Raw genomic sequence first — 24,991 nt, 5'->3', positions numbered from 1 at the left:
GCAAGGCAAAACCCTACCCAAGAACAATTAGAGCAAATCAAAAATAGAAAATTACAGAACACCCACTAGTTGTCACCTACAGCTTCTGGCTAAGAGCACTCAAACTTATAAAGAACAAACTACAACTAGTTCTGTGGAATAATACAGCCCTCTCACAAGCTCCAAGTGGCAGGCCTTTACCGGCTAACTGGCAACCTCCCAGCCTTAAACAACTACTGGATATACTTGTGTATAAGTCTAAAAATATTAGGTAAAATTGACCCCCCAAACCTGAATTATCTATAGGTCAATGTAAGTCATGTACTTTAACTTATTAGAAAAAAGGAATCATCCCCTGGTGAAAGGTAACAGTGTAATCTGTCCTGGTAGCACTGACCCCCCCCCCCCACCCCTACTCTATCAATTTTTAGGATGAGTACAAATAGTTATGCAGCTGAAGTTTTGTAAGTTCTTTGGCATTGTTTTCATTTCCTTCATGCTTTAGATTATTTGTTACGTGCCCCTAAGTTTTACCCTCAAAGGTCATATCAAAATCCACAATTTTTGCCCCCAAAACCTGTCCTTGATTTATATATGAGGCTGACTTACAGTTGAGTATATATGTTACTTGCCTAGGACAAGGATACATAACATGGATGGTAACTCAGGGACAAAATCGCGCCACAAATCCAGATGTCAACTCTCTCTTCACATCTACTATGGTAGCAACTTTGACAGTGTTAATACCATCACCTACAACATGAGAGATGTATTTACTTGTTCATTCTTCAATGTGATATATGCTATATTTTGTCAGCAATAGAGGGCCAGTGTGGTGTAGTGGTTTCAGTGTTAGACTGATTTCAGAAGAAAAAAATTGAGAATATTTTTAATGGCTGAAGTGGTGAATGCTATTTAAAAAGTGAAGATGGGGAAAGCTCTTGGTACAGATGGGTTGTCAACACAATACTACAATATGTTAGAAGACCAGTTAATTCTTCCTCCAGTTGTGAATTCTGTTTTGCAGGAGATTTTACCAGAAACATGGAATAATTTTAAAAAATACAAAGCAATGGGGATAATAGACTAGAATTCTTTATTAAATGAGATTAAAATCTGAAATGAACACTCATTATTGATTGGTAGGCAAAGCCACAACGTCATTCTTGTGAGACTTTTTAAGTGGAGGTTCAGCATATTTGTGACAGGATTTGATTGTAGCTATGTTATGTTTTTTTGGGTGGGGGGGCTAATATTTAATATTTTTAACTTATATAAATACTGATTTTTTTTAAAAAAAAAATCTCATTTTGTTTGTGTTTTTTAAATCCATTTCATTTTTAATTTTTTATCCATCTTGTTTTTGTTCCAAATACAGAATGGTGCATTTGCTCATTCTTAGTACTGGCTTTATATAAAATTTAGCAACACTGTTAATATTGATAATATTTAGAATCATGGGGGTCTGCCTTAGAAATTCAGTGGTATCTGCCTAACAAAAGAGCTTGTACCTTCACAAAGGATGGAGGCAATTTGGATTTGATTTTAATTATGCCCACACACGAACTGGCAGCCAGTGGAAGCTATTGCAACAAGGGAGTTATGGGTTCACTGTAGCCAGCCCCAGTTAGCAATCTAGCTGCTGCTCTTTCAACCAGTTGACATTTCCAAACACTATTCAAAGGCAGCCACACACACAGCCCATTACAGTAATCCAAATGGAACAATATGTCACCATGGCTAAATCTGACATTTTGCAAACACGGAAGAACCATATTTTAAAGAAAGTTATAGAAGATCGGGGCCTTTTACCACATGTGGTAAACATGTGCTGAAGCACATGATTACTGGACTCAAATGCATCTAATGATGGAGGACATTTTCAAAATTAAAATACAATTGAAACTAGAAATCTTTCTGTTGAGAATGTTAACTGAGCAAATAGAGAGAAAAAATATGGAAGGACTTTACAGTATATGATTATTGCCCGAATAATCTAGTCTGTGCCTCAAACTGGAAGGAAGCTGATATTCCAACAAAAGAAGATTTGCTGGTGAAGACAATTGGACTTGCTGAAATGGATAAATTGACCATGTTGATTAAGGAGAAACCACTGAACAATTTTAAGAAAGATTAGAAATTGTTTATTTATTTATTTTATAGTCTCATTGGGACCTTATATCAGTTTTAGGTTTTGTAGATTATGAAGCAGAAGCATAATTACTGTCTAAAGGAAATACAGCCATCCCTCCCAGTTTGCAGAGGATCTGCTCCAGATCCCCCTCAAAATAGACAAATTGCGGATATTCAAGTTCCATTCAGTATAATGGCGGCGTGATCCGACGTGCTCCATTTTGTCCCTTCAGGCTTCCTATCCGCGGAAACTCAAAACCATGAAGGGGAAGTCTGTGAATGGGGAGGGACAAGTGTACAGTAAATAGTAGAACATATTCATCAGTTAGTGAGTGGGAAGTCAGTAGTGCAGGTATTGTTTGTTTCTGTTGTTTAATGTGTATGTGTATTTTAGATATATAGATAAAATATGTGTGTGGTTGTTTTTATGTTTATTTATTTTTAAAGGACTAGCTAGAAAGATGTCAGATTTCAGGGATATGTTTTTATTCATTCATTTACTTTATTTATAGCCTCCCTTTTCTCCCCAAACAAGGAATCAAGTAGCTTATAATTCAAACCCATTACACTATAGATAAAACTTACAAAAGGTATCATGAATAATAATACAGTGCCGGACACTGGAAGGAGTAAAGGCACGCGCGCTCGTGGCATGCGCGTGCCGTCATACCACCACGAGCATGAGCCCCATTACTTCTAATGGGACTCAAGCATACGCAGAATTTCTTTTACGTGGGGGGTGGGGCTTCCAGAACAGATCTCCGCATAAAAGAAGGGACCACTGTAATATGAAAAACAATTAAAAACCTGTACTTAAAATAAAAGTTCAAAACAAAATACAGTATGCCCACGCCCCGGAAGAAGTAATAGGACGTGCTTCGTGCCACGCCGCGGGCATGAGTCCTATTATTTCTAATGGGGCTCCAGCATGCATGTTATTTCCCTTATGTGGGGGTGTGTGGGCGTCTGTTCTGGAATGGATCCCCCGTGTAAGGGAAGGGCCCATTGTAGCATGTTTTAAAAACCAGTTTCTTTATAAATAGTTCCCTAAAGCCTGTTAGAATTGAAGTCTTTACCTGCCAATGGAAAACAGCAAAGAGGGGACCATTTATCTTCCCTAGGAAGGAAATTCCACATACTGGGAGCAGCCAACAGGAAAGCCCTTCCACAGTCCTAACAGATGTGTCCATGAACATGGGGGTGGGAGAAGACTGAGAGATCTTGCAGGATTTGGGTAAACTTGTGTGGGAGAATATAGTACTTCTTATAGCTTGGAGCTAAGCTATAGAGGGCTTTATAAGTCAAAACCATCACTTTCAACTGTGCATAAAAAAAGACTGGTAAACAGTGAAGCTGTTGTAACCAAGCAGTCTTGTGGTTTCATTCATTCATTCGTTCATTTAAAGCTTTTATACTCCATTCTTCTTCTTACAAATTGTTAATTAGACAGTTCCCTGCCCTCAGGCTTACCATCTAAAAAGACGTGACACAAAAGGAGATGGCGGTGGCAATGGCAATGGAGAAGGAGTCAAGTGCAGTGGTTCTTCACTCCCTTTGAGGCCAGGGCCATGGCAGATGGGAGGGCCCTTCTTCTGCCTCTGGGCTAGGCGTGATGCAGATGTGCCTGCCCCTTCTCTCCCCCTGAAGCCATGGCCATAGTAGATGCAGTGGGAGGGAGAGCCCTTCTTCTGTCTCTGGGGCTAGGCATAGCAGAGCTGTGCCTGTTCCTTCTCTCCCTCCTAGACCAGAGCGATGGTAGCTGGAATGGCAGGAGGGCTCTTCTGTTTCTGGGCTCAGCATGATGGAACTGTGTCAACCCCTTTTCTCCCCTTGTGGTTTCCTATAACAATTTAGCAGTTTTGCTGAAACTCTTTGGGCCAGGTTAAGTTTCCAAACACTCCTCAAAGGCCACCCACATACTGCACGTTACAGTAATCTAAATGACATGTAATGGCATTAAATGTTTTAATAGAATTGATTATTTTAATGTTTTTATTATTTTCTGAATTATATATTGTTTTAGGTTAACCTGTTTAAACCTATACTCTAAACAGTCTTGAGTACCATGTTTGGAGGATGATAGGATATAAACTAGCTAATGAAATAAATAGCAGACTGTTAGTTTGATATATTATTCAGTTTAGTGTATTTGCTTACATTATTATTGCTTTAGATTTCTTAAACCGATTTTAATATAAACCACCCAGAGATCTTATATTAATAAATAAAAAATAAACAATATTTGTTTTCATTTTCATTCCTTATGCTAATAATCCCTAATCCTGTTTTTAAAAAAAAAAAAACCTGCTGTAGTTGTGTTGCAGTGAACTTTCTACAGCCATCTAATACAGTTATTATATAGGTTGTTGTATAGGTTGAACATTGTGGCCCAGTGTGCATCACTTTGTACTTGAGTCCCATTTGCCAATTTGTTTTTTCATCTAGTTTGGAAAAATATGTTGAAGTTGTTTACATTATTGTTGGAATTTTACATTCCTAAATAGTTTGGTGGAGTTGAGAAAAGTTTATCTGAAAATGAGGAGTGGTTTGCTTGTGTTTTAGGAGATTATTTCACACGACTATCCCCGACGGGATAGACAGTGTTTAACTGTCAATGACGGATCTTACCGCACTCTCCTATGTTTGGGCTATAGGCAGCCCGTATGCAGCCCATATACAACCTGAGCTTGTCCTGTGGCTTTTCAAGAATGAAGAAATCATTTTTGCATGCAGTTGCCTACAGCCCGGCCATGGGAGATTGTGGTAAGATCCATCATTGACGATTAAATACACGTCTATCCCCTTAGGGATAGTCACATGCAATAATCTTCTTAATCACAGCTATGTAAGGCACTATAACAGTTAGGAGGAGGAGACTCAAGCCTTACAAAAGAGATTAGCTTTTGAAAAGGGAGAAAGGAGGTTTAATGCAAATAAAGGGACATTTGGATATAGGTTGGGATGCTAGTAAGACATTTATGAGAGGGTTTTTTTATTTAACAAATTGCCAATTGGAAGAAGAGAAAATAAGAAAATGCCCAAAAGATTATGCATGTTATTAGAAAGAAGGAAATAGAACATAAAAGGAAACCTTTGAATAACCTTCGATCCCCAAAATTAAATGCCTCCAAAAACAGTTGCTTATGATTTCTGTGGATGAGATTCATTTTGAATCTGCAAACAAACCAGGTAGTTGTCTGGTTTACAGATAAAGAAAAAAAGAGAGAGAGAGAAATGATATTTAAAATAAGAGATGGAGATAGAGAAGTTAGAGACCAAGATAAAATTTTAAAAGGTTTTTTTAAAAAAATTATTCATCCATTTATAAACAAATAAATAGAAAAATATTTTGGAATGCAAGGTCTCCCAATAATTTCTGAAGATCAAAATAAGAAATTAGATGAGCCAATTATAATGATGGAATTTGTGGGGGTGATTAACAATTTACAGACAGGGAAAACTTCATGTTCTGATGGGCTACCAGTACAATATTATAAGATACTGCAAGATCAAATAATGATTCCACTTCAACAGATTATGAAATATTATTTGATGAATAAGTTGCCAGATTCTGAAGACAAGCAAATATAACTTTGAGTCCCAAAGAAGGCTGAGATTTGAAAGAACCCCAAAACTATAGGCCAATTTCTTTACTGAATAATGATTATAAGATTTTTTCCATGATTTTGGTGGAAAGACTGAAGAAAGTTTTGATGATTGTTATAGATGAAAATCAAGCAGAGTTTTTACCTAGGAGATGTTTGAGAGATAATACTAGATGTGTTGTAGACATTCTGGAATACTATGAGAGACATACTGTAATGAGAAAAAAAGATGGCTTAATATTTTTATAAGCAGAGAAAGCATTTGATAATGTTTATTTTCAGTTTTGGAGATAAATTTTAGAAAAAGTATTACAAAGTGGATCAAGAGAATATGATAAACAAGAAGCACAGACTCTGATAAATGTGGACTTAATGAAACTCTGCAAGATCCACAAATAACAGGACAGGGTTGACCTTTGTCTCCACTAGGGGCTGAGCAGATGGCCTAGGATAGCAGGGGCTGAATCTATGCTACTCTGGCCTGGGTCACCATGGGGATAGGTGGGTGTTTACACGCTCATCCCCACCCTGCCCCAGGACCTGCTACTGACACACACTCGTTATCTTGCTGTATAGTTGTTCCTACTGAAACTCTCACCACATCTACTGTGGAAACGGGGTACCCTGGTGCACCCATGTGGCCAGGAGCCCCATTTCTGCATCGGTTGTGGTGACTTGGGGAGAGGCTTCTCAGTAGGATCAACTGCACAGCAAGTGTGGGGTGGGTGGGGTGTTTAAACAGCTATGGTTTGTCATGGGGTTTCTCAGAAACTCAGCAGTGAACCAGAAGTCAAATTGACTTGAGGTAAAGGCTGTTTATCCTGAGATCAGGATTTGTGTCCAGTCTGCCAACTTCTACCTTGATACCCCATGGTTTTGGCCTGCATCATCTGAAAAGGATGGTGTGAAGACTGGAGGGAACATGGGCCTTTCGGTCCATGCACATAACCCCTAAGAGTAATAAGAACTATTCAGAAAACAAGGTGTCTACAGCAATCTAGAATCGAAAGTGACTCGAGATAAAAGAAAATAATGGATGTCACATAAAGGAAGTAATAACATAGAGTAATATAGAGAGTACAAAAGAAGTAAAATATTGGTAACATATAGGAGATATAGAAACGAGTATGGAAAAAGTAGAAGTTATATTATTTATATAGACAAAGGTATTTTGACAATATAGAGTTTAGAACTAATATTACGATTTAAGATTAAGGAAAATAGAATTTAACTGTAAAAAGAGTGAGCATAACTAGAAAGTACATAAGAATCGGATGTCTTCAGTTTGAGGGAAGGGAAGTGATTTAAAATGTTTAATATATGTTGAAGTACATTAGATATATGTATTATGTTAAATGTTGTATGTTATTAGAAGTATGTTTTGTATTCAACTTTGTTGTATGTATGTATGTTAATTGAAGTTTTAATCAATAAAAGTTAATAAAAAAAGAAAACACAAGGTGTAAATGTAAAAGGCATTAATCTCACATTAAAAACCTTTGCAAATTATTTGGTAATTTGTATGGAAAATCCTTTGGCGGCTATAGAAGACTGGAAAATAATTGTAGAAGTACATGGGAATCTGGTTTTAAGATTTATCAAGACAAAACATTCTGGCTAGGGGCCTGAGCAGATGCTTCTGGTTCCAACCCAGATCAGTCTCCAGGCTGGCATGGTGATGGAAGGCTGTTTACATTCCAGCCTGCTGCTGCGCCATGGGCCCACTGCTGTCACATGTTCCTTACCTGCCACCACCTCTGTATCTTTCCTGAAGCGTGTCACTGCACCTCCCATAAGGGTGGGAATGGGGCTCCTGGTTACACCTACCTGGCCAGTCATCCCTTTCCAATGTCAGAGGCTGCAGCAGGGGCATTTGGGATGAATACAATGGTGGCAGCAGCAGGTGAGGGTTGCAAGGGGCTGTCCAGTCTGCCGATTGTTGCTGTGAAGTTTCTGTCTATGCAGAGATATGTTCCATTGATCTCAGTGTGACTTTGAGTTAAGCGATATGGGATACCAGGTTTGACAATTTGAAGCTAAATTTAAAGGGAGAGGCACTTGTGAATCTGAGATGTTCAGTTGAAGTAACTGTTGTCATGCTGATGTGTTCACTTTTTCCCCAAGTTAATGTCAAACAAAAGGCTTCTTTACAATGGGACTACATGCCATACTCACCCAAAGCTGGTACTGATAGTCCTGATGACATATAGCTACTTAAAGAGTGATACTGTTGTTTTGGGCCCTTAAACAGACTTTGCTCCAAACTAAGCAAAGATGGGGGAAAACCTCATGTTTCCCAGAAACCCTGGAGTGACCTTGGGTTCTTTTGCCATGTGCCTTTGGATTAGGTCCAGTTCAGCCTGATTTATTGTCCACATGCCATCCCCCATCCCATATTGAGTAGCACGGGAAAAGAGAATGGCTTATTTTTGGAGCCTGTGCTGTTGTTTCCCTGTTCTCAGGGGGTTTCATGTAAAGTCTGTCTGTTGTGCTGTTGCCTCTGCTGAGGATAGCGTTGCCATAAGTCAGGACCTCCGAACTGGGACAAATGTAGGACAAGTGTAGGACATCATTTTCAAATGTAGGACACGTTTTATAAAAATGGAGGATACGTGAAAAAATTTGACAATTTTTAAAAAATGTAAATATAAATGCATGTTTCTTAGGCATGATCAAAATAGAGGACATTTTGGCATTATTCCTACACAGATGACAGAAATGTACTTCCCTTTCTGGCCAACCCCCCCTCCCCCCATTCCAATCAGCACATTTGGGCATTGAACATGGCTTTACTTAACATGGCAATCTCTTGCATATTTCAGAGGCTTATTCCATAACCAAACCCCTTGGGTTTAACACTTAGCATGGTGTCATATTTGTGTGTGTGTGTCTGTGTCTGTGTGTGTGTGTGTGTGTGTGTACAGTCTATTCTCCGTGTCCATGGACGTGCCATCCGTGGATGGGAAGCCTGCATGGAGGGGCAACAAAGGAGCTGGGGAAGACAAGAAGAGGGAGGAAGAGGAGGTGACAAGATGTAGCTGGGACGATGCAAGAGTTGGCGGCATTGGGGATGAGGAAGAGGGGGAGGAAGCAGGCAGTGGCATCAGAGCGAGGAGGAGGAGGGAGGCGAGGGGGGAAAGAGGAGGAGAAAGAGGAAGCTGCCTCACCGGAGTCTCTCTCTACTGTTTTCCCCTTTGGGCTGCATCCACACTGGCGAAATAACCCGGTTTGGCACTATTTTTCAGCATCCTCGATCAAGGCTGTGGAATTTTGGGAGTTGGAGTTTGTTGTGCGGAGCTTAAGGAAGGAAGACCCCACAAAAACTCCAAATCCCAGAATTCCATAACCTTGATTCAGGATGCTGAAAAGCAGTGCCAAACTGGGTTATTTCTCTAGTGTGGATGCAGAGATAGCTATATATCCTGCCTCCCCATTGCCTTCCGACCCTCCTCTCCAGGTCTGCCCAAAGAGAGAAGGGAAGCCAAGACATACAACACACAACAGAGCTTTCCCACAAAACCACACACCCACACATCCTTTTCTTTAAGGTGCCTCCCAGCCCCTGGGCTTCCCTCATCTTCCAACTGACCTCTCCAGGGAAGGGCCCTCGAGGGAGTCCCTAAGAGGGGAATAACAGCCGCCTCCCCCCACTGCCATTTCACACACACAACCCCCCCCCCCTTCACTACGTCCCTGCACCCCCCCCCCCCCCAGGCCAGGCTGCCCCAGAGACCAAAAAGGCCCAAAATGGCTCCATGGGGAGCCATGAATAAGGCCCCTTTCCTTCCGACCAGCAGCCTGCCTGATGCCTGCCCCTCCTCGCTCTTGCTCCTCCATGCCGGCTTGGAAGTTGGAGCATGTCCAAATAAGGAAGCAGAGGGCTGGCTCCTTGAGAGGGCTGGCCAATAGGGGGCAGGCCAGACCAGCAGACCCCGCCCCCTGCCAACTTCAGCCCTGATGCTGCTGCACTCCCTGCTGGGCTCAGCACAGTTTAAAAGGGAGGAAGCAGGGCTGGTAGTCCTGAGTTGGACAGCCACCCAGGAACTGGGGGAGGGCGGGAAGGGACCGTGCCCGCCCCCAGAAGGTGTGCCAATCCCGCCTGTTCCCGTGAAATGGCAACCCTAGCTGAGGACAGAAATGTATGCCCAGACATGTGATCAACAAGAAGCCCATTTCTGTCCTCAGCAGAAGCAGTGACATGCACACAGACTTTAAATGAAGCTGTTGCCCACAAGGAAGCGGTGGTGGTAGCTTAGATAACTGGCCACCATCACTGCTGCTTTGTGGTCAATGAGCTCCCTTCAAGAGCTTCCCTGGCATACTGTCGCTTCTGGTGAGGTCAGACCTAGGGACCCACATGATCAACGAGGAGGGGCTAGACCTTGTTGATCACATGGTGAGGCACCTTGTTCTGACCTCAGCAAAAGTTCTGATATGCTGGGCAGGCTCTGCAGGGAGCTACTTGGCTAAGAATGCTGCAATAGCAGTGGCAGCACTGAGGGGTGCAGGTCATCAGGCCCATGTATACACAACAGTGCAGACTTGCACAGGATTTGATCTAGTGTGTGTGGTCACCATCATGGTCAGTCTTGGGCCAGTTGAGTTTAATGCTCTGGAATGGCCCTGGATTAAGTGACCAGTGTAGATGCACCCTAAGACTATTTTGTAGGTCTGGCTGGTTGGAGGTCAGAGCTGAGATTGCTTCTGCATGACGTGAACACCATGCTGCAGCAGTGATGTTTTGAAACAGCACTTTTTCTTTTCTGAGATTGAAGATATTTCTTCATTTTGAGAATATGTAAACTCTTTCAGTTCCAGATTTTCAAATAAAATAATAAATTGCCAGGCAGTATAGTAAGAAGTAAGACAGCAATGGTCAGTAAAATCAACTTAGGCACATTAAATATCAAATAGTTCTCTAAAGGGGTAATGCCTGTTTTAAATTACTTTTGAGAATCTCCATTGTTGGCAGAAAGGTGACATATGAATTTAATGAATTACTAAATAACAAATCATTGAAAGGTTTTCTGAATGAGAAATATTTTCACCATAATCAAGTTGATCTACATGGTGGTTACTTTAAAACAGTGGTCCCCAATTTCCCCCCAGCTACTTTCCCCTTTTGTTTTCAGTGACAATCCTATGCTCTCCCCCACCTCCGCCCCCCCCCCCCCCGGAGGACCTGGTGCATATTTTTTGATATTAGGTCTACTGCAAATTCAAAATAACCAATTTCAGACGCTTTGCACCTGGTCTCCCTAGGAACAGCAACCAAGCAGCTGGCCGAACAGCAAACAAGAAGCCTCTCACCCATGCCACCACACTACGAAAGGCTAGTGAATCAAGAGGCCTCTTGGTTGCTGCTCAGCCAGTTGCTCAGCTGCTGCTCCCAAGGTGATGAGGTACAAAGGGAGAAGCTTCTCCCTGAAGAGGAAGGTCTCTCAATCCTTCTTCACTGGGGCAGAGAAGGTGTGTGTGTTCACTAGGGCCACATGCTCTGGACTAGAAACTGGTACAGATGGGGAAAGGGAGAGATTTTAACTGCAGCAGCTGCCCCAAGATGAAGGACTCTTTCCACGAATTGACCTCAGATACGCTTTCTTCTCTTTCACCAGAGACATGTCTTCCCCACACGGCTTCAGGTGCCCCCCCCCCCCAAAAAAAATACATTGCTTCTTCTGTTACCTCTTCTCTCAGCTTGTCTGATGGAAGAAAATAGGAGCAGCAGAGAAGCTCCAACATGCCACCTAAGACCCAGCAAAACTCACAAGGCTAAAGCAGGGTCTCAAACACGAATGCTCCTTTTGCCACAGCTTCTCCCCCACTGCCACATGCTCTAACTCTTTGCTCAGATTTTGGTACCCATACTGGATCCTAGAATCATAGATGCTCCAGTCAGTCTGTCCCAAAATGGTGCTGTTCTGAGCCGTAGAAGCAATATCCTGTGCCCAAGCCTCATAAGAGTTCCCCAACCACCACTGCCACCAACATTTCAAGATGTAACAACGGAATGTGCTCATGTGGGCAGGCAAAAAGCAGGAGACACCACACACTAAATGATCAGCAAGGCAGAGAAGCTGCCTTGTGTGTGTGGTTTTAAGAGATCTTGGAAAGACGTTTCATACAACTCTCATCCCCACTATGGTCCTAAAGGCTACTGGTTCCCCTTGTCTTTCCTGCGCACCAATACTTTGACTGAAGGCCCCCTGCCACTCCCTCTTCCCACCCTCCTGGATCTTGCCACTTCCCCCTGGGGGGGCCTACCACCCACTTTGGGAATCACTGTTTTAAAACAATACTGCAGATAAGGCAGAGAGAAATGAGTGAATAGTCCAGTTTCTGTGACAAGTCATTTTATGAAGTAAAGTCAAAAACATAGTTTAGAATTATTTATGACTTCTGCTATATTTCTACAAAAAGTGAGTACAAATATCACTGCATTGCCAAGTAGTAGAAACCATTTTTTGTTCAAAGTAAGATGCTTGATGGCCAAGATTTGAAGCTGTGCAGGCTTTAACTGTAATGATTGCCAGCAGTTGATGTGTTGTTTGGGAACACGGGGAAGGCAGATGCAGCAATGGCTGAGATCATGTGTTTAGACTGTTATCCTTCAACTAGATAGGTTTATGAGTGCCTGGGCAACAGTGACAGTGGTTGGCATGAAATTACTTGCCCTTGTTAACAGACAGCCAACACATAACAGCGTGGAAAACAGTGTTTGTACTTTTTCAGGTAACAGAGTTTTACAACAGCACAGTTTGGCTAAGGCACAGTATTCACATACTGCAGATTGAGTGGGCAGGTAGACATGGGAGACAGTTGCAACAGTGATATGTTGCGGCATGATCGATTATTTCCTATGCTGAACTGAATGGACTGTCTTGGAATTCATTTACAGTTGAGGGTTGCTGTTGAATGTGCTTGGAGTCCTGTGATAAAGAACCTGTAAATTTCTTTGCACTGAAGTGTTAGCAATATGATCATTCTTTTTGTTGTGTATCTTCAAATCATATCTGATTTATGACAACCCTGAGGCAACCCTTTCATGGGGTTTTCTTGGCCAGATTTGTTCAGAGTAGGTTTGCCACTGCCTTCTTTTGAGGCTGAGAGTGCGTGACAAGATTACCCAGTGGGTTTCCAGGGCTGAACAGTGAATCTCCAGAGCCCTAGTTCAACATCCAAAGCACCTGTATCATGCTGATACAGTCATATGCTCCTGTATGTTTTGTAGACTAACTGTTTTGTCTAAAAAGCTCATTCTCCCTGTTTTCTATTATATGGATTCTCTCTTGTGTGCTCTTATCCTATTATTATTATTATTAAGTGTGTTCAGTCTGAACCAGATAAAGAATCTGAGTTATGTTCCTCTGTCTGGAGATTTATGTGTTGGATGATGGTGAGTAAATGTTGGTTTGCTACACCATAGCATAGCCTAGAAAAGACATGTGTAGCTGAATCCCTGAAGAGGAGCACTCAGATGTAAATTCTTAGTCATATTTGTAAGGGAGAATGGAAGAATTCTGTGATTCTGTGAACCTCTGGCATCTGGCAATTAGAGCTGGAAAACTCAAGATCTATTCATTCCTAGAGGGGTGGGCATTTCCTGATTTGTACAGCTTGTTAGTCTGTAGCTCCTGGCTCAGAGTATAGGAGTGACTGTGTCTTTATAGCTGAAGTTCATCAGTGTTCCAGCATCTTAAGCTAGGTCAGGCAGAGAAGCAAGGGCCAGGTCTTGCATTACGTGCAACTAGGTGATCTTTAGATGTGTATACAACATCTTTATAATACAGTTCTGGATTTGTATGCATGTTTTGTGATGTGCTTGCTTACTTTGTCTGTAGACAAAGGAGTCTATCTCTATTACAGGAAAAGTAACTTAGATTTGGTACATCTGCTTAAATCTACTTAAATGTTTAAGATAATTGAGAAACAGTAGGATGGTTTCAGATTCATCATGACTCAGAGAAAAGAAGTCAAGGAAAACTCAGTCAGTAATATGAGTTTTGTATTGTGAATTTGTGTAGTGGAAATGAATCATATATAGAGTTTTTCTTAAAGAGGAATTTTGTTAATGTAATAAAATCCTGGTATCTAATAGTGATGTGCATGATTGTATTGGAGCACATGCAGTCATGCATGATTTGCTCTTTTGGATGGTTGCATCTGTTAAGGGATTCTAATGCAGCTGATTGGAGCCTTTGCCTTGGAGCACAGGACTATTTTTTATGGCTGAATTAACCTATCATTTCCCTTTCTGTGGGCTCTAGGTATTTGATAGCAATTTTCTCATAGTGAGATGTTATATGAATAGATGAAATGATAAGAACACAGATGGTTTTTTCTTATTATTAATAAAAACATTTAAACAAATAAAAAACACATTATTGCACATCATACTATATGTTACCACCTCCGTAAATACTCAGAGGCATACATACATTAAAATAAAACTTCTCTTCCTTTATTGTGAATATTATTATTTTAAACATTTGACTTTCTAATTCCCCTTTTTAGTTAACTTTGGCGCGTTCCGCACGTGCCAAAAGTATGTGCTCGGCACGTACTAGGGTTAGGAAGGGGCGTCCTTTCCGGACGCCCCTAACCCTAGTACATGCCGAGCACGTACAAAATGGCATCACTCATTCTACATGGGTGCCACCATTTTGATGTCGCGGATGTTTAGCGTCTGCACGTCTTGGCACCATTATGACACCGCAAGTGTGCCAATGGCACTTTGCGGCATCATAATGGAGCCTCAAAAAGAAGCCGCTTTTTGTGGCTTCTTTTTGCTGCGCCGAGGAGTTACGCCATTTGGCTTCTCTGCGCAGCAAATGAGGGCAAATGTAAAGCACCTTTTAATACCTCTATGTCATTTTGATCATTCTTTTCTAATATATTTTTTGCCCATTAATATCATTCATTGTTTTACTTGCCCCTAATCTTATATCTGTTTACAGAATATTCATGTATTTACCCTTTTCTATATATATATATATATATATATATATATATATATATATATATATTCTTTAGAAAGATATTTTAATACCAGTGACTAATCTTTGTTGTATTGATTAATATTGCCTTCTCTCAATAAAATTGTTAATTTGTCCATCTCCAATTTTTCATAAATTTTTTTTAAATCCATTCTTCTTTTGTGGGATCATCCTTATTTTTCCATTTTTTTGCCAATACCAATCGTGCAGCCTGGGCTAAGTAAAATACTATTTTTCCAGCTTTGGTTTCGAATTCTTTGTTGGTCATCCCCAGGAGAAATAGTGACGGTTCAAAATCCATCTTAATGCCTATCATTTTTTCCATTTCTTTGTGTAATTCAGACCAAATGCTCATTAACATTCCCACCACATGGTACCTTCTTTTTTAAAACAATTCTAGCAAGTACCTTTTATGTTTTTGTAGTTTTTTAATAATTTTTCTGGCGTGAGATACCATCTATATTGAATTTTGTAATATGAGTCTTTTATGTCATAGCTTAATGTATAGTTTATTCTTTTGTTCCAATTTTTTTCCCATTCTTCAAGTAGTATTGGTTGCCCAAAGTCCTGTTTCCATCTAAGCATCTATTGTTTAACAGTTTCCCCTTCCATCTTGAGTTTTAGGAGTAATTTGTGTGACTTTGATACTCGATGTTGCGTTTCATATTGCATTAATTTTTTAAACTCTGTTTCTTCTTTTTCAATTTGGTGATTCTTTTCATCTATTTTGTATCTTTCAAGAATTTGTGTGTATAAAAACCAATTGTAATTAAAGCCTTCTTGTTTTATTTCCTCTGGTGATTTTAATCTATATTTTCTTTCTTCTTTGATTATAAGATCTTTATACATTATCCATTTATCCTTTTTCATTCATTCTCTTCTAAAAAAAAGCTTAATCCACCAAGGTCCATCTTGGTATTTTTTGTATGAGTCTTGGTTTATATTTGAGCCAAACACGGATTAAAGATTTTCTGATATAATGATTTTTAAATTCTTTATTAACTTTTAACTTTTAACATGTCATATATTAAATATGCGTGCCAACCGTAGGGCTATCCATATCTTTTAATTGTAGCATTTTTTCTTCTTTTGATGTAATCCAGTCACTGATCCAATCTAAACAACATGTGTGGTAGTAGAGTTTTCAGTTTGGTAGATTGAAAGTATGCGTCCTTCAAGTCGATGGTCGCGAACCAAAGGCCCTGATACAGCAAGGGGAGGATGGAAGCAAGAGTTACCATATGGAATCGACAGTATAGCAAAAAGGCATTGAGGGACCGTAGGTCTAGGATTGGCCTTATTCCACCATCGGCTTTGGGTACTGTAAAGTATCTTGAGAAGAAGCATCTGGGGGCCGTCTTCAGAGTCCATGGGCAAGATGGCGCTCTTAGACAAAAGAGTGCGTACTTCGTAGAGAAGGGTGTCTGAGGGGATGGTGGAAACAACAGCTGCAGTTGGAGGGAGCTCTTCGAACTCGAGGGCATAACCCCTGTAGACAATGTCTAAAACCTACAAGTCGAAGGTGATGGAGGCCCAGATGTCATAGAAGGGCCTAAGTCTAACCAGAAAGGTGGAGGGTGGCTGGATGAAGTACGCAAGAACCCTTCGAGACCTCTTCTTGCCCTGGTCAGTATCCTGTCGGCGATTTTTCCGATACCGAGCAGGGGCTTGGCGCCGGCCAGAAGAAGAGGAAGACTGTGAAGGGTAGCGCTGCCTCTGGGTATCTTGCTGTTGATACGGGCTGGAAAGACCTCTGCCCTTGGCCCTGCCACTGACGCTTGCACTTTTTGAACGGGGTGTGGGAGGGAGTGGGCATATCGTGCTTCCTCGCCGCTGCCTTCATCCGGCACTTGTAGTTGAGACAGTCGTCGGTCTCCTTGTGAAACAAGCCGGAATCATCAAATGCCATGTCCTCAATGGCCAACTTTGTGCTCGGGTTCAGGTCCGATGCACGGAGCCAGGCATGCCTCTGAAGGGCCACTGACACCGCCATCGACCTCGCTGAACAATCTGTGGAGTTGCAGGCTGACGTGATGAGCCATCCACCAATGGAGTGAGCCTCATCCCTGATCTCCGTAAGCGTGCGCTGGCATTCTTCCGGGACATTGAGGATCATGGGTGAGATCCTCTCCATCAGGAACTGGATGCAAGCGCCCATGCAGGTGTTGTAATTGGCCACTTTTAGGCCGAGCGCCGAAGCAGAGTAGGCCTTCTTGGCCAAGCCGTCAATATTCTTGGCCTCCCGGTCTGCAGACGATGTCGACATTTTGGGGGTAAAGGATTGTTGCGAGCCCTCGACGATCGCCGAATTCTGCTTCGGGTGGGACGACAGCCATGAACAGTGCAATGGCGAGATCCTGTAGAGGGACCCAATCCTCTTAGAGGAGCTGGACAAGGAAGCAGGAGCATCCCATGAGCGTTTCGCAATGTTCTCTAGGGATGGTAGGAGAGGAATGAGGGAGGTGTGGGGACTTTCCCGTGAATCCTCCTTTTGACAGGGTCCTTGACCTCCGCTTCCACAAAGGAAAGCTGCAAGTCCAAGGAATTAGCCATCTTGATGACATGCTCAGAGAAGGTGTGGAAATCATCAGACGGGGAAGACGCACCAGGCTGATGCAATTCTTGAGGAGACTGAGGAGCCGTCACCTCATCGGAAGAGCCCAAGTCCACCTGGGACACATGAGAGCCATTGGCCTCGGAGCTGGGGTAGGCCTCAGCAGTCATCTGAGGCGGTGGACGGCAAGACACGGTCAGAAGAGGAGAAAGCAGCTTGGAGACCAAAGCAGGTACCCTGCCCGTTGGTGGAGTGGAAGCCACAGAAGCTGGAGGAAGAGTTGTCTTATGCCCTGGAGATCTAGAGGGCTGCCCCTGTCTGGGGACAGTAGGCGTAATTGAAGGGACAGAGGCGTTGGAAGACAAGCGGCCGAAGGCCACATCCTTGCTGACAGCAACGAAATACCTGTCCGTTTCGCTGTCATAAACTAAGTCAGAATCCTCATGGTGATGTACGAATGGACAATGACCTGAGGCACGGGCATCAGGGAACGACGACGAGGTGATCGAGAGGAGTCGTCATCGTCGTCCGAGTGAGTGAATTGAAGCGTAGCCAGAACCGAAGAGGCTGGGGCTGAGGCCGGTACCTGAGAGGGAGCTGAGGGCGGGCCGCGCTGGCTCGGCTGGGACTGAAACCGAAGGAGAGGTCAGGTTCTTGGGGGGCTGAGGCGTGTCCTCAGAGTCCTGACGAGCCTTCTTATGAGATGAACCATCAGAGGACTTGGAATGGGCCTTCTTGTGAGTGTGGTGTTGTTCAGGAGCTCCGCTCGGAACCGAAGGCTTGGATTTCTTAGCAGAGACCTGTTCTACAGGATTGGAGGGTCTGTTCCTTTTCTTGGAGGACTTCAAGGTGGAATCCTCCCAGGAGCTTGCCTCCAGCACCGAGACCTTCTTCGAGCTTGACTCTTTATGCTTGGCCTTATCCTTTTTGGAGGATGTCGGCTTCGAGCTCGAACCTTCAATCCCGCTAGTTTTAGGGGGACGTATAGAGGGTTTGACAGTGGCACTAGGCTCAGTCATGGAGCCATGGTCCACGGTGGCACTCTGCCTGGTGGTAGCTCTTGGCCTGGTCTTGGGGCTCTGGGCCACGAAAATAGCCGCCGCTGGCACCGAATCTGGAGCCGCCGGGGCCGAAGCAGAATGGGCAACCTACTGCAGCTTGAGGACCCCTTGATAAATGGCAGTCGTCAGGCGGGATTCTCAGTTCTTCCTGGCCTGTGGGGTTATGGCTTTACAAAGCGGGCAAGCCTTGGTGTTGTGTGCCTCCCCGAGGCATAAAAGGCAGGAGGAATGAGGGTCCTGGATGGGGATCTTACCTCCACAGACATCACACTTTTTGAATGGTGCGGGAGACATCATGTGGAGATGCCAAAATCGAGAAGCCAAGCTGAAACCCAAGAGCAAAGTCAAGACAAGCCGAATGGTCACCAGTACACGGAGGGGTCAAATCAAATCGTAGTCAAAAACGGTCTGTTAGTCAAAGTCCAGTGAAAGCCCGAATGATTACACAAGTGAAGTTCCCAAGCAGCTAACGTGGCGGAAAAAAGGGACTGGGGAAAGAGCGGGAACGCTGGGGCTTTATAAGGGATGGGCGGAGCTACCGCCAAAAAGTTGCTAAATGTTGCAAAGTAAACTTTGCCCAGTGATTCCAGAAGTTTCTGAACAGCACTACGCAGGCGCAGTACAACCCATTTGTATGATTCGCAGAGAACACGAAGTAGAAATTTTATGATAAATTTCATTGATTTTCTACTTATACAATTTGTTTACCGTATATAAAGTTTATCCTACTAAAATTGACAAACAATATATGATATTTGAACACAGTTCAACAGTTCTAAACAAATCCCAACAAAATCAAACTTTTTTAGATATGTAATTATTATAATATGGTCAAATTTATCTTGGTAAACGTTAAGTAAATTTCTTACAGGTTAATTACCCTTCCAACTTTCATATATATCCCACTCAACTTAAGTAACTTGATCAAATTAATTTTTGTATATTTGTTATATCTGTAAATTGGTCAGTTAACAATTAATACTTACTTGATATTTCCCCCTTCTTTTTTTTTTGTTCCTATTAAATCTATTTATTAAGCTATTTTGTATTAAATAAAAGCTATTAGAAAGTTCTGTAATTCCCTCTTTTAGCAGGTTCTTTTTGTGTGGAGGGAGCCCACACGGTTTGGTTGCTGCAAGCTCTTTTCGGAGGAAAAACAGGCAGCTCCAGACTGCCCCTTTGGGGCAGTCTGTCGAGCCCCATAATGTATTTAGAGAGATTTGGCAATTTATTTCCCTGTATGCTGGTATCTCTTGTAGTGCAAGGAAGAATAATGTATCGTACAAATATACTTTTGTTCCCTGTGAGTGTTCAGATTCTGGCAGGCTTGGTGGGAGAAAAGGTCAATTACTGTTAGTGCTGTTTTTGTTACTGTGATGAACTGACTCAAAAACCAGCCAATCAGAAGCCAGAGACTCTAAGCCAATCAGGTGCTGGCTGAGGAGTTTAAAGATTCCACTTGGCAGTTGGTTTTGTCAGTCAGGGTTTAGAATGTTGAGGGAGGAGGCTGGTGTTCAGTTGAGGGAACAGTAGAGTCCAAGAGAGGACTGTGTTCCGATAGTTCCTGAGGGGACAGTATTTTGTTAGAGGAGGTGTTGATAATAGACCAAGAAAGGGTCTGATAGGTCCAGAGAGGGACAGTATTAGTTTGGGAGTCTAGAAACGAGAGACTCAGTGTAGCCAGACTCAGAAAGAGGGGTTTCGGTTACATAATTTCCGGAGAGATATTATAGCCTTGGTGGCTGAGTTAGTAAAAAGAATTGCCTAAAGAGGGACTGGGAAGTCCTGAGGTGGTTAAAGAATATCTGGGGAAAGAGGAATAACAGTAACGAAGTAAAGAATACAAATGTAATGAAGTAACACATGCCTGAATTAACAGCTGTTTAATGTCATTTAGTTCAAGCAATATCTGTTCAAAACCTTTGTTCAATAAAGTTCATATTTTGTTTTATCTAAAGGTTTGTCCGCCATATATATTATATCCACGCTACTATATTATATAATACTGTGAACCTGCCACATAAGAAAGGGGGTTCGTTACATAAATTGGTGGCAGCGGGGTGGGATTAGAAAACCCCATAGGACTGCCATAAGGTGAAGGAGTGTTGTCGTCACAGTTACATTTCTGCAAATATACGCCAGAATACTAGCTTTGCATTCTAGTTTCCATCCTGACTTTTGGAATTTTGCAAGAGGGCATAGCAGGGGGTTGTGTTGTTGATTATGTGTACCTTTAAGTAATTTCAGACTTATGGTGACCCTAAGCTGAACCTATAATGGGGTTTTCTTAACATAAATTGTTCAGAGGAGGTTTGCCCTTGACTTTTCCTGAGACTGAGCATGACTTGCCCAAAGTCATTCACAAAGTTTCCATAGCTGAGTGGAGATTTGAACCCTGGTTTCAGCAGATGAGAACTCATCCACTTTGTATGACCCATTGACTTTTCCCTCTTAACCTGACAGTGAGTGTTTAGAATTGGATAATATGCATTAGTTTTTATGTTGAACAAATAACTAGGATGGCAAAAGTTCTATACCTGCAAATTAAGAAAGTCCTGGCAAGAACCTGCCTTGGTACCACTAGCATCAGTTTCTTTGGCATCTAATAAGATAACAATGTAGGGCAGCGTGTGCTGTATCCAGACATAGACACCTTTGAATGGATGGTCTGATGAATATAGTCATGTTGCATTTCTCTTGGCCCATATATGCGGCCAGGAAGACATCCATCAAGCATTCCTACTTGTCATAATGGACTTGCTTTTTATTTTACTATCAACAGCACACACTAGCTCATGTATCACTCAATCTTTCTGTGTTTTCCACTTGTTATTTTCACTGGAAACATTCAATCTGTCCTCAGTGTAAACTATAGCCTAAAGGTATACTGTACTCAGCAGTAGTTTCTATAAACATAAAACTTTGGATGTCTCTTTGTGGCTAATGTATCCCACTGTCAAAACCTTTTTGAAGGGTATCTCCATCTCCACCAGATAGAGGCCCAGCTTCATCATGGAGTCTCTCACTGGTTCCCAATTTTTGGGTTGCCCCTTTGATTCATTAGCAACATGTGACTTTGACATTTTATTGTGGGAAAAAGTCTTTTATTGTGGCAATCACATTGGCATGTAGCTCAAGTGAAAACTTTCTCTTTCAGTTGATAGTAAGACCTGGAAAAATATATGGACTCATTTACCATTGAAAACTAGGTCCATTGCCATAAAAGAGAATACTATCAAGTTGGTCCATCAGTGGTATCACACCCCAGTCAAATTGGCTTGCATGTCTACCAATGCTAATCCAAAATGATGGAGGGGTTGTGAAGGTAGGGGAACCTTTGTACATATGTGGTTGGATTGTCCCTTAGTGCATGAGTATTGGACAGAAATTTTACAACTGATCTCCAAGATCACTAAACAAAGTATACAATTATCCCCATTCCTGCTCCTGTTCTCCATTTTTATGAATGAAAATAAAGCCCTGCAGCATAAAGAACTTATTAGTTTGCTTCTGGCTGTTGCCAGGCTTGAGATAGTCAAGAACTGGAAAACTGGAAAGTTGAATATTGCAGGATGGTGGACTAGACTCTGGGACTTGTGGTTAATGGAGAAAATGGCAAATAATAACAACAGAGTGAGAGGCTTACATTCTGGATTGACCTTTCATAAGATTTGGCACCCATTTATTGAATACATCCAGCAAGATTTAGTCTCTAGACACCCCCCAATTTTAGCTAAATTTTTATGGAAAGATGTCTTTCAGGATCCCTGAACACACCTTTTATCTATAATTTTCAGGGCCTTACCTGGGTTATTGCCTGTATTTATTGTTGTTTTGGTGTACTGTTTGCTGTCATGTTTTGTTTTAGAATATATTAATAATTTTTAATTAAAAATAATAATAATAAAAGTGAAATCACAGTGCTCAGGATAGATCTTCTGTAGTTTTCTTTCCACAAACACAAAGTGGCCCCCTTTGCAAACTTCTTTCCTGCTAAAGGTGATTACCTAGTTTCAATTGTGTAAGGATTATATCTTCCCAAGCAATTTTAGGCTGCATCAATAAAAGTATAGTGTCTAGATCAAGGAAAGTAATAGTGCCACTCTATTCCACTCTGCTCAGGAGCTGGGGATGTTTAGTCTGGAGAAGAGAAGGTTAAGAGGTGACATGCTAGCCCTGTTTAAATATTTGAAGGGATGTCATATTGAGGAGGGAGCAAGCTTGTTTTCTGCTGCTCCAGAGACTAGGACCTGGAGCAATGGATGCAAGCTACAGGAAAAGAGATTGCACCTCAACATTAGGAGGAACTTCCTGACAGTAAGGGCTCTTCGATAGTGGAACACACTCCCTCGGAGTGTAGTGGAGTCTCCTTCCTTGGAGGTCTTTAAGCAGAGGTTGGATGGCCATCTGTCGGGGATGCTTTGATTGAGATTTCCTGCATGGCAGGGGGTTGGACTGGATGGCCCTTGTGATCTCTTCCAACTCTATGATTCTATGAATGCTCCCTTTACTCTTGGGCCTTCCTCAATGATATGGCTTGTCCAGAGGTGTGCCATGCTGCAACATGAGCTCCATGGTCAGTCTTCATTTTGCATTGTCAGAGTCTCAAGGGTTAAAACACAGCACACAGGGAAATGCTTGATGTGTGTGTGTTTGACCATAAGCATTCAGCAGAAGGATAAGGTTGATTTGCACAGCTGATGCTCATAGGCTCAAGGACGCTTTGGTGTCCAAATGCACGTAGCCACGAATGATGAAACAATGGGTCTGGATTACACAGGGGACACATGACATGGTTACACACCTGAACTCACTGGGTTTGGGAGATCACATGGTCTGGAGTCTATATAAACCCAGGGGTTTCAAGTGATAGCTTGTGGGTTTGTAGTAGGAGTTGGTTTGGTATGCGTTGTGGAGTTTGGAGAGATCTGTATTTGTATTATAGCACTGTGAATAAAGAGCACTTCGGGAGACTTAGCTTCTCTGGTGGTTTATCAGAAGAAGTCTGGCATCGGTTTGCTGTTTGTCCCCGGAGGTTCCTGCATTGCTTCAGTTCCTGGAAGACATCCAGCTGCTGTTATCTCAACTGCCTTTGGAACCACGGTTCTGCTTCTAAAATTGCTAGCTCTGTTCAAAGGTCTGATTTAACCACAGGACTCGTTTGAGTTGCTGACAGTGGTTGTTGGACCCCAGCGGTTGTGCTGACATTTGCATTATAGATTGGATACACAGTCTTGGGCAGAACAGTGCTTAGCTCAATTTTAGCAAAATATTCTCCATCTACATTGTATTAATTTTTCATTCTCCCATATTTGTAAATCACAGAAAACATGGGTATGTACCCATGGGCCAAAAGGCCCATGCTCCTCCCGGCCTTGCATTGTCTTGTTTTGATGATGCAGACTAACAGTCCCCATCCTTGGCAAAGGTCAAGCAGACCTACTGTTTGCTGGAGAGTTTCATGGCCTTGTTAGCTGCCTGCTGCATCGCACTGTTGACTCCCAGATCTCTTTCTCACGTTGTCTCGTTCAGCCAGGTGTCACCCATCCTATATCTGTGCATTTCATTTTTTCTCCCTAAGTGCAGTACCTTACATTTCTCGATGTTGAAATTCATTTTGTTAGCTTTCTAATCTATTGAGGTCATTTTGAATCTTGATCCTGTCCTCTGTGGTATTAGCTACTCCTCCTAATTTGGTGTCATCTGAAAATTTGATAAGTGTGCCCTTAATTTTGTCATCCAAGTCATTACAACTAATTCTTTAATAGGAAAGAATGTTAAACTGGAATATAGACACACTTTTAATGAAATTATAGAATAGCAATAGCAGCTTCATTTATATACCGCTTCATACCTCACCAAGCAGTCTCTAAGCAGTTTACAACTGTAACCTAATTGCCCTCAACAATTCATTATACTTTTGAAGAATACAATGTCTAATATTTTAATATATTATTTCTTTCTAGTTATATGCAGCTTCCGAGGTCCTGTGCAACAAGGCTTGGTTCTAGAACTAGGAGAAACTGTCCAGATCCTGGAAAAATGTGAAGGTGAGTACAATGTGTTGAAAATACGCCTTATTTGGTTTTTAAATATATATAATTATTTATATATTTATTTTATTTATGTCCCGTCTTTCTCCTTATTCAGGACTCAAGTAGGAATTGTACTGGACTTGGTCATAGTTCTTGGCATCCCTAGGGGTTTGTTTGGTGCTGCACACTGATATATGCTACTTTTGTGTGTGTGTATGTGTGTGTGCGTGCATATCTTCCCAGTCTTCATATATTTTCCCAGTCTCAAACTACTAAATTAATACGAAGAGTGTCAAACAAATTGAATCATAGAATTGTAGAATCATAGAGTTGGAAGAGACCGCAAGGGCCATCCAGTCCAACCCCCTGCCATGGACTACTAATAGAAATTGACTCTTTCTCTACATTAGATATTTTTTAGCATTTGGCCATGATTTCCCAAGCCCATCTGCCTGGTGGCAGAGATCCAACTCACTTCAGGGGAAGGTAATGGCAAACCCCCTCTGAAGAAAAGTTTTCAAGAAACCCCCATAATAAGTTCTCCTTAGGCCCGCTCTTTCATGCCCATCTGCTTTGCACAAAGACTCTCTTGTGCTTTTTCCTGTCCCATATTAAAACTCCTGCTGAG

General features: G+C 42.0%; 1 protein-coding gene across 10 annotated transcripts in view; it reads left to right on the top strand.

Moving 5' to 3' along the window:
- Positions 1–24,991, top strand: part of DOCK3 (dedicator of cytokinesis 3) — a 272,592-nt gene that overhangs the window by 11,414 nt on the left and 236,187 nt on the right. For all 10 annotated transcript variants that reach the window (XM_089525143.1, XM_089525190.1, XM_089525134.1 and 7 more), the window contains exon 2: positions 24,295–24,378. In XM_089525143.1, the coding sequence (XP_089381269.1) occupies positions 24,295–24,378 (84 nt within the window). The remainder of the gene's footprint in view (positions 1–24,294; positions 24,379–24,991) is intronic.

Source organism: Sceloporus occidentalis, unplaced genomic scaffold (genome assembly GCF_023333645.1).
Source record: "Sceloporus occidentalis isolate IW3139 unplaced genomic scaffold, rSceOcc1.0.p SCAF_1, whole genome shotgun sequence".
Classification (NCBI taxonomy): Eukaryota; Metazoa; Chordata; class Lepidosauria; order Squamata; family Phrynosomatidae; genus Sceloporus; species Sceloporus occidentalis.
This window is presented reverse-complemented; position numbering and strand designations above follow the sequence as displayed.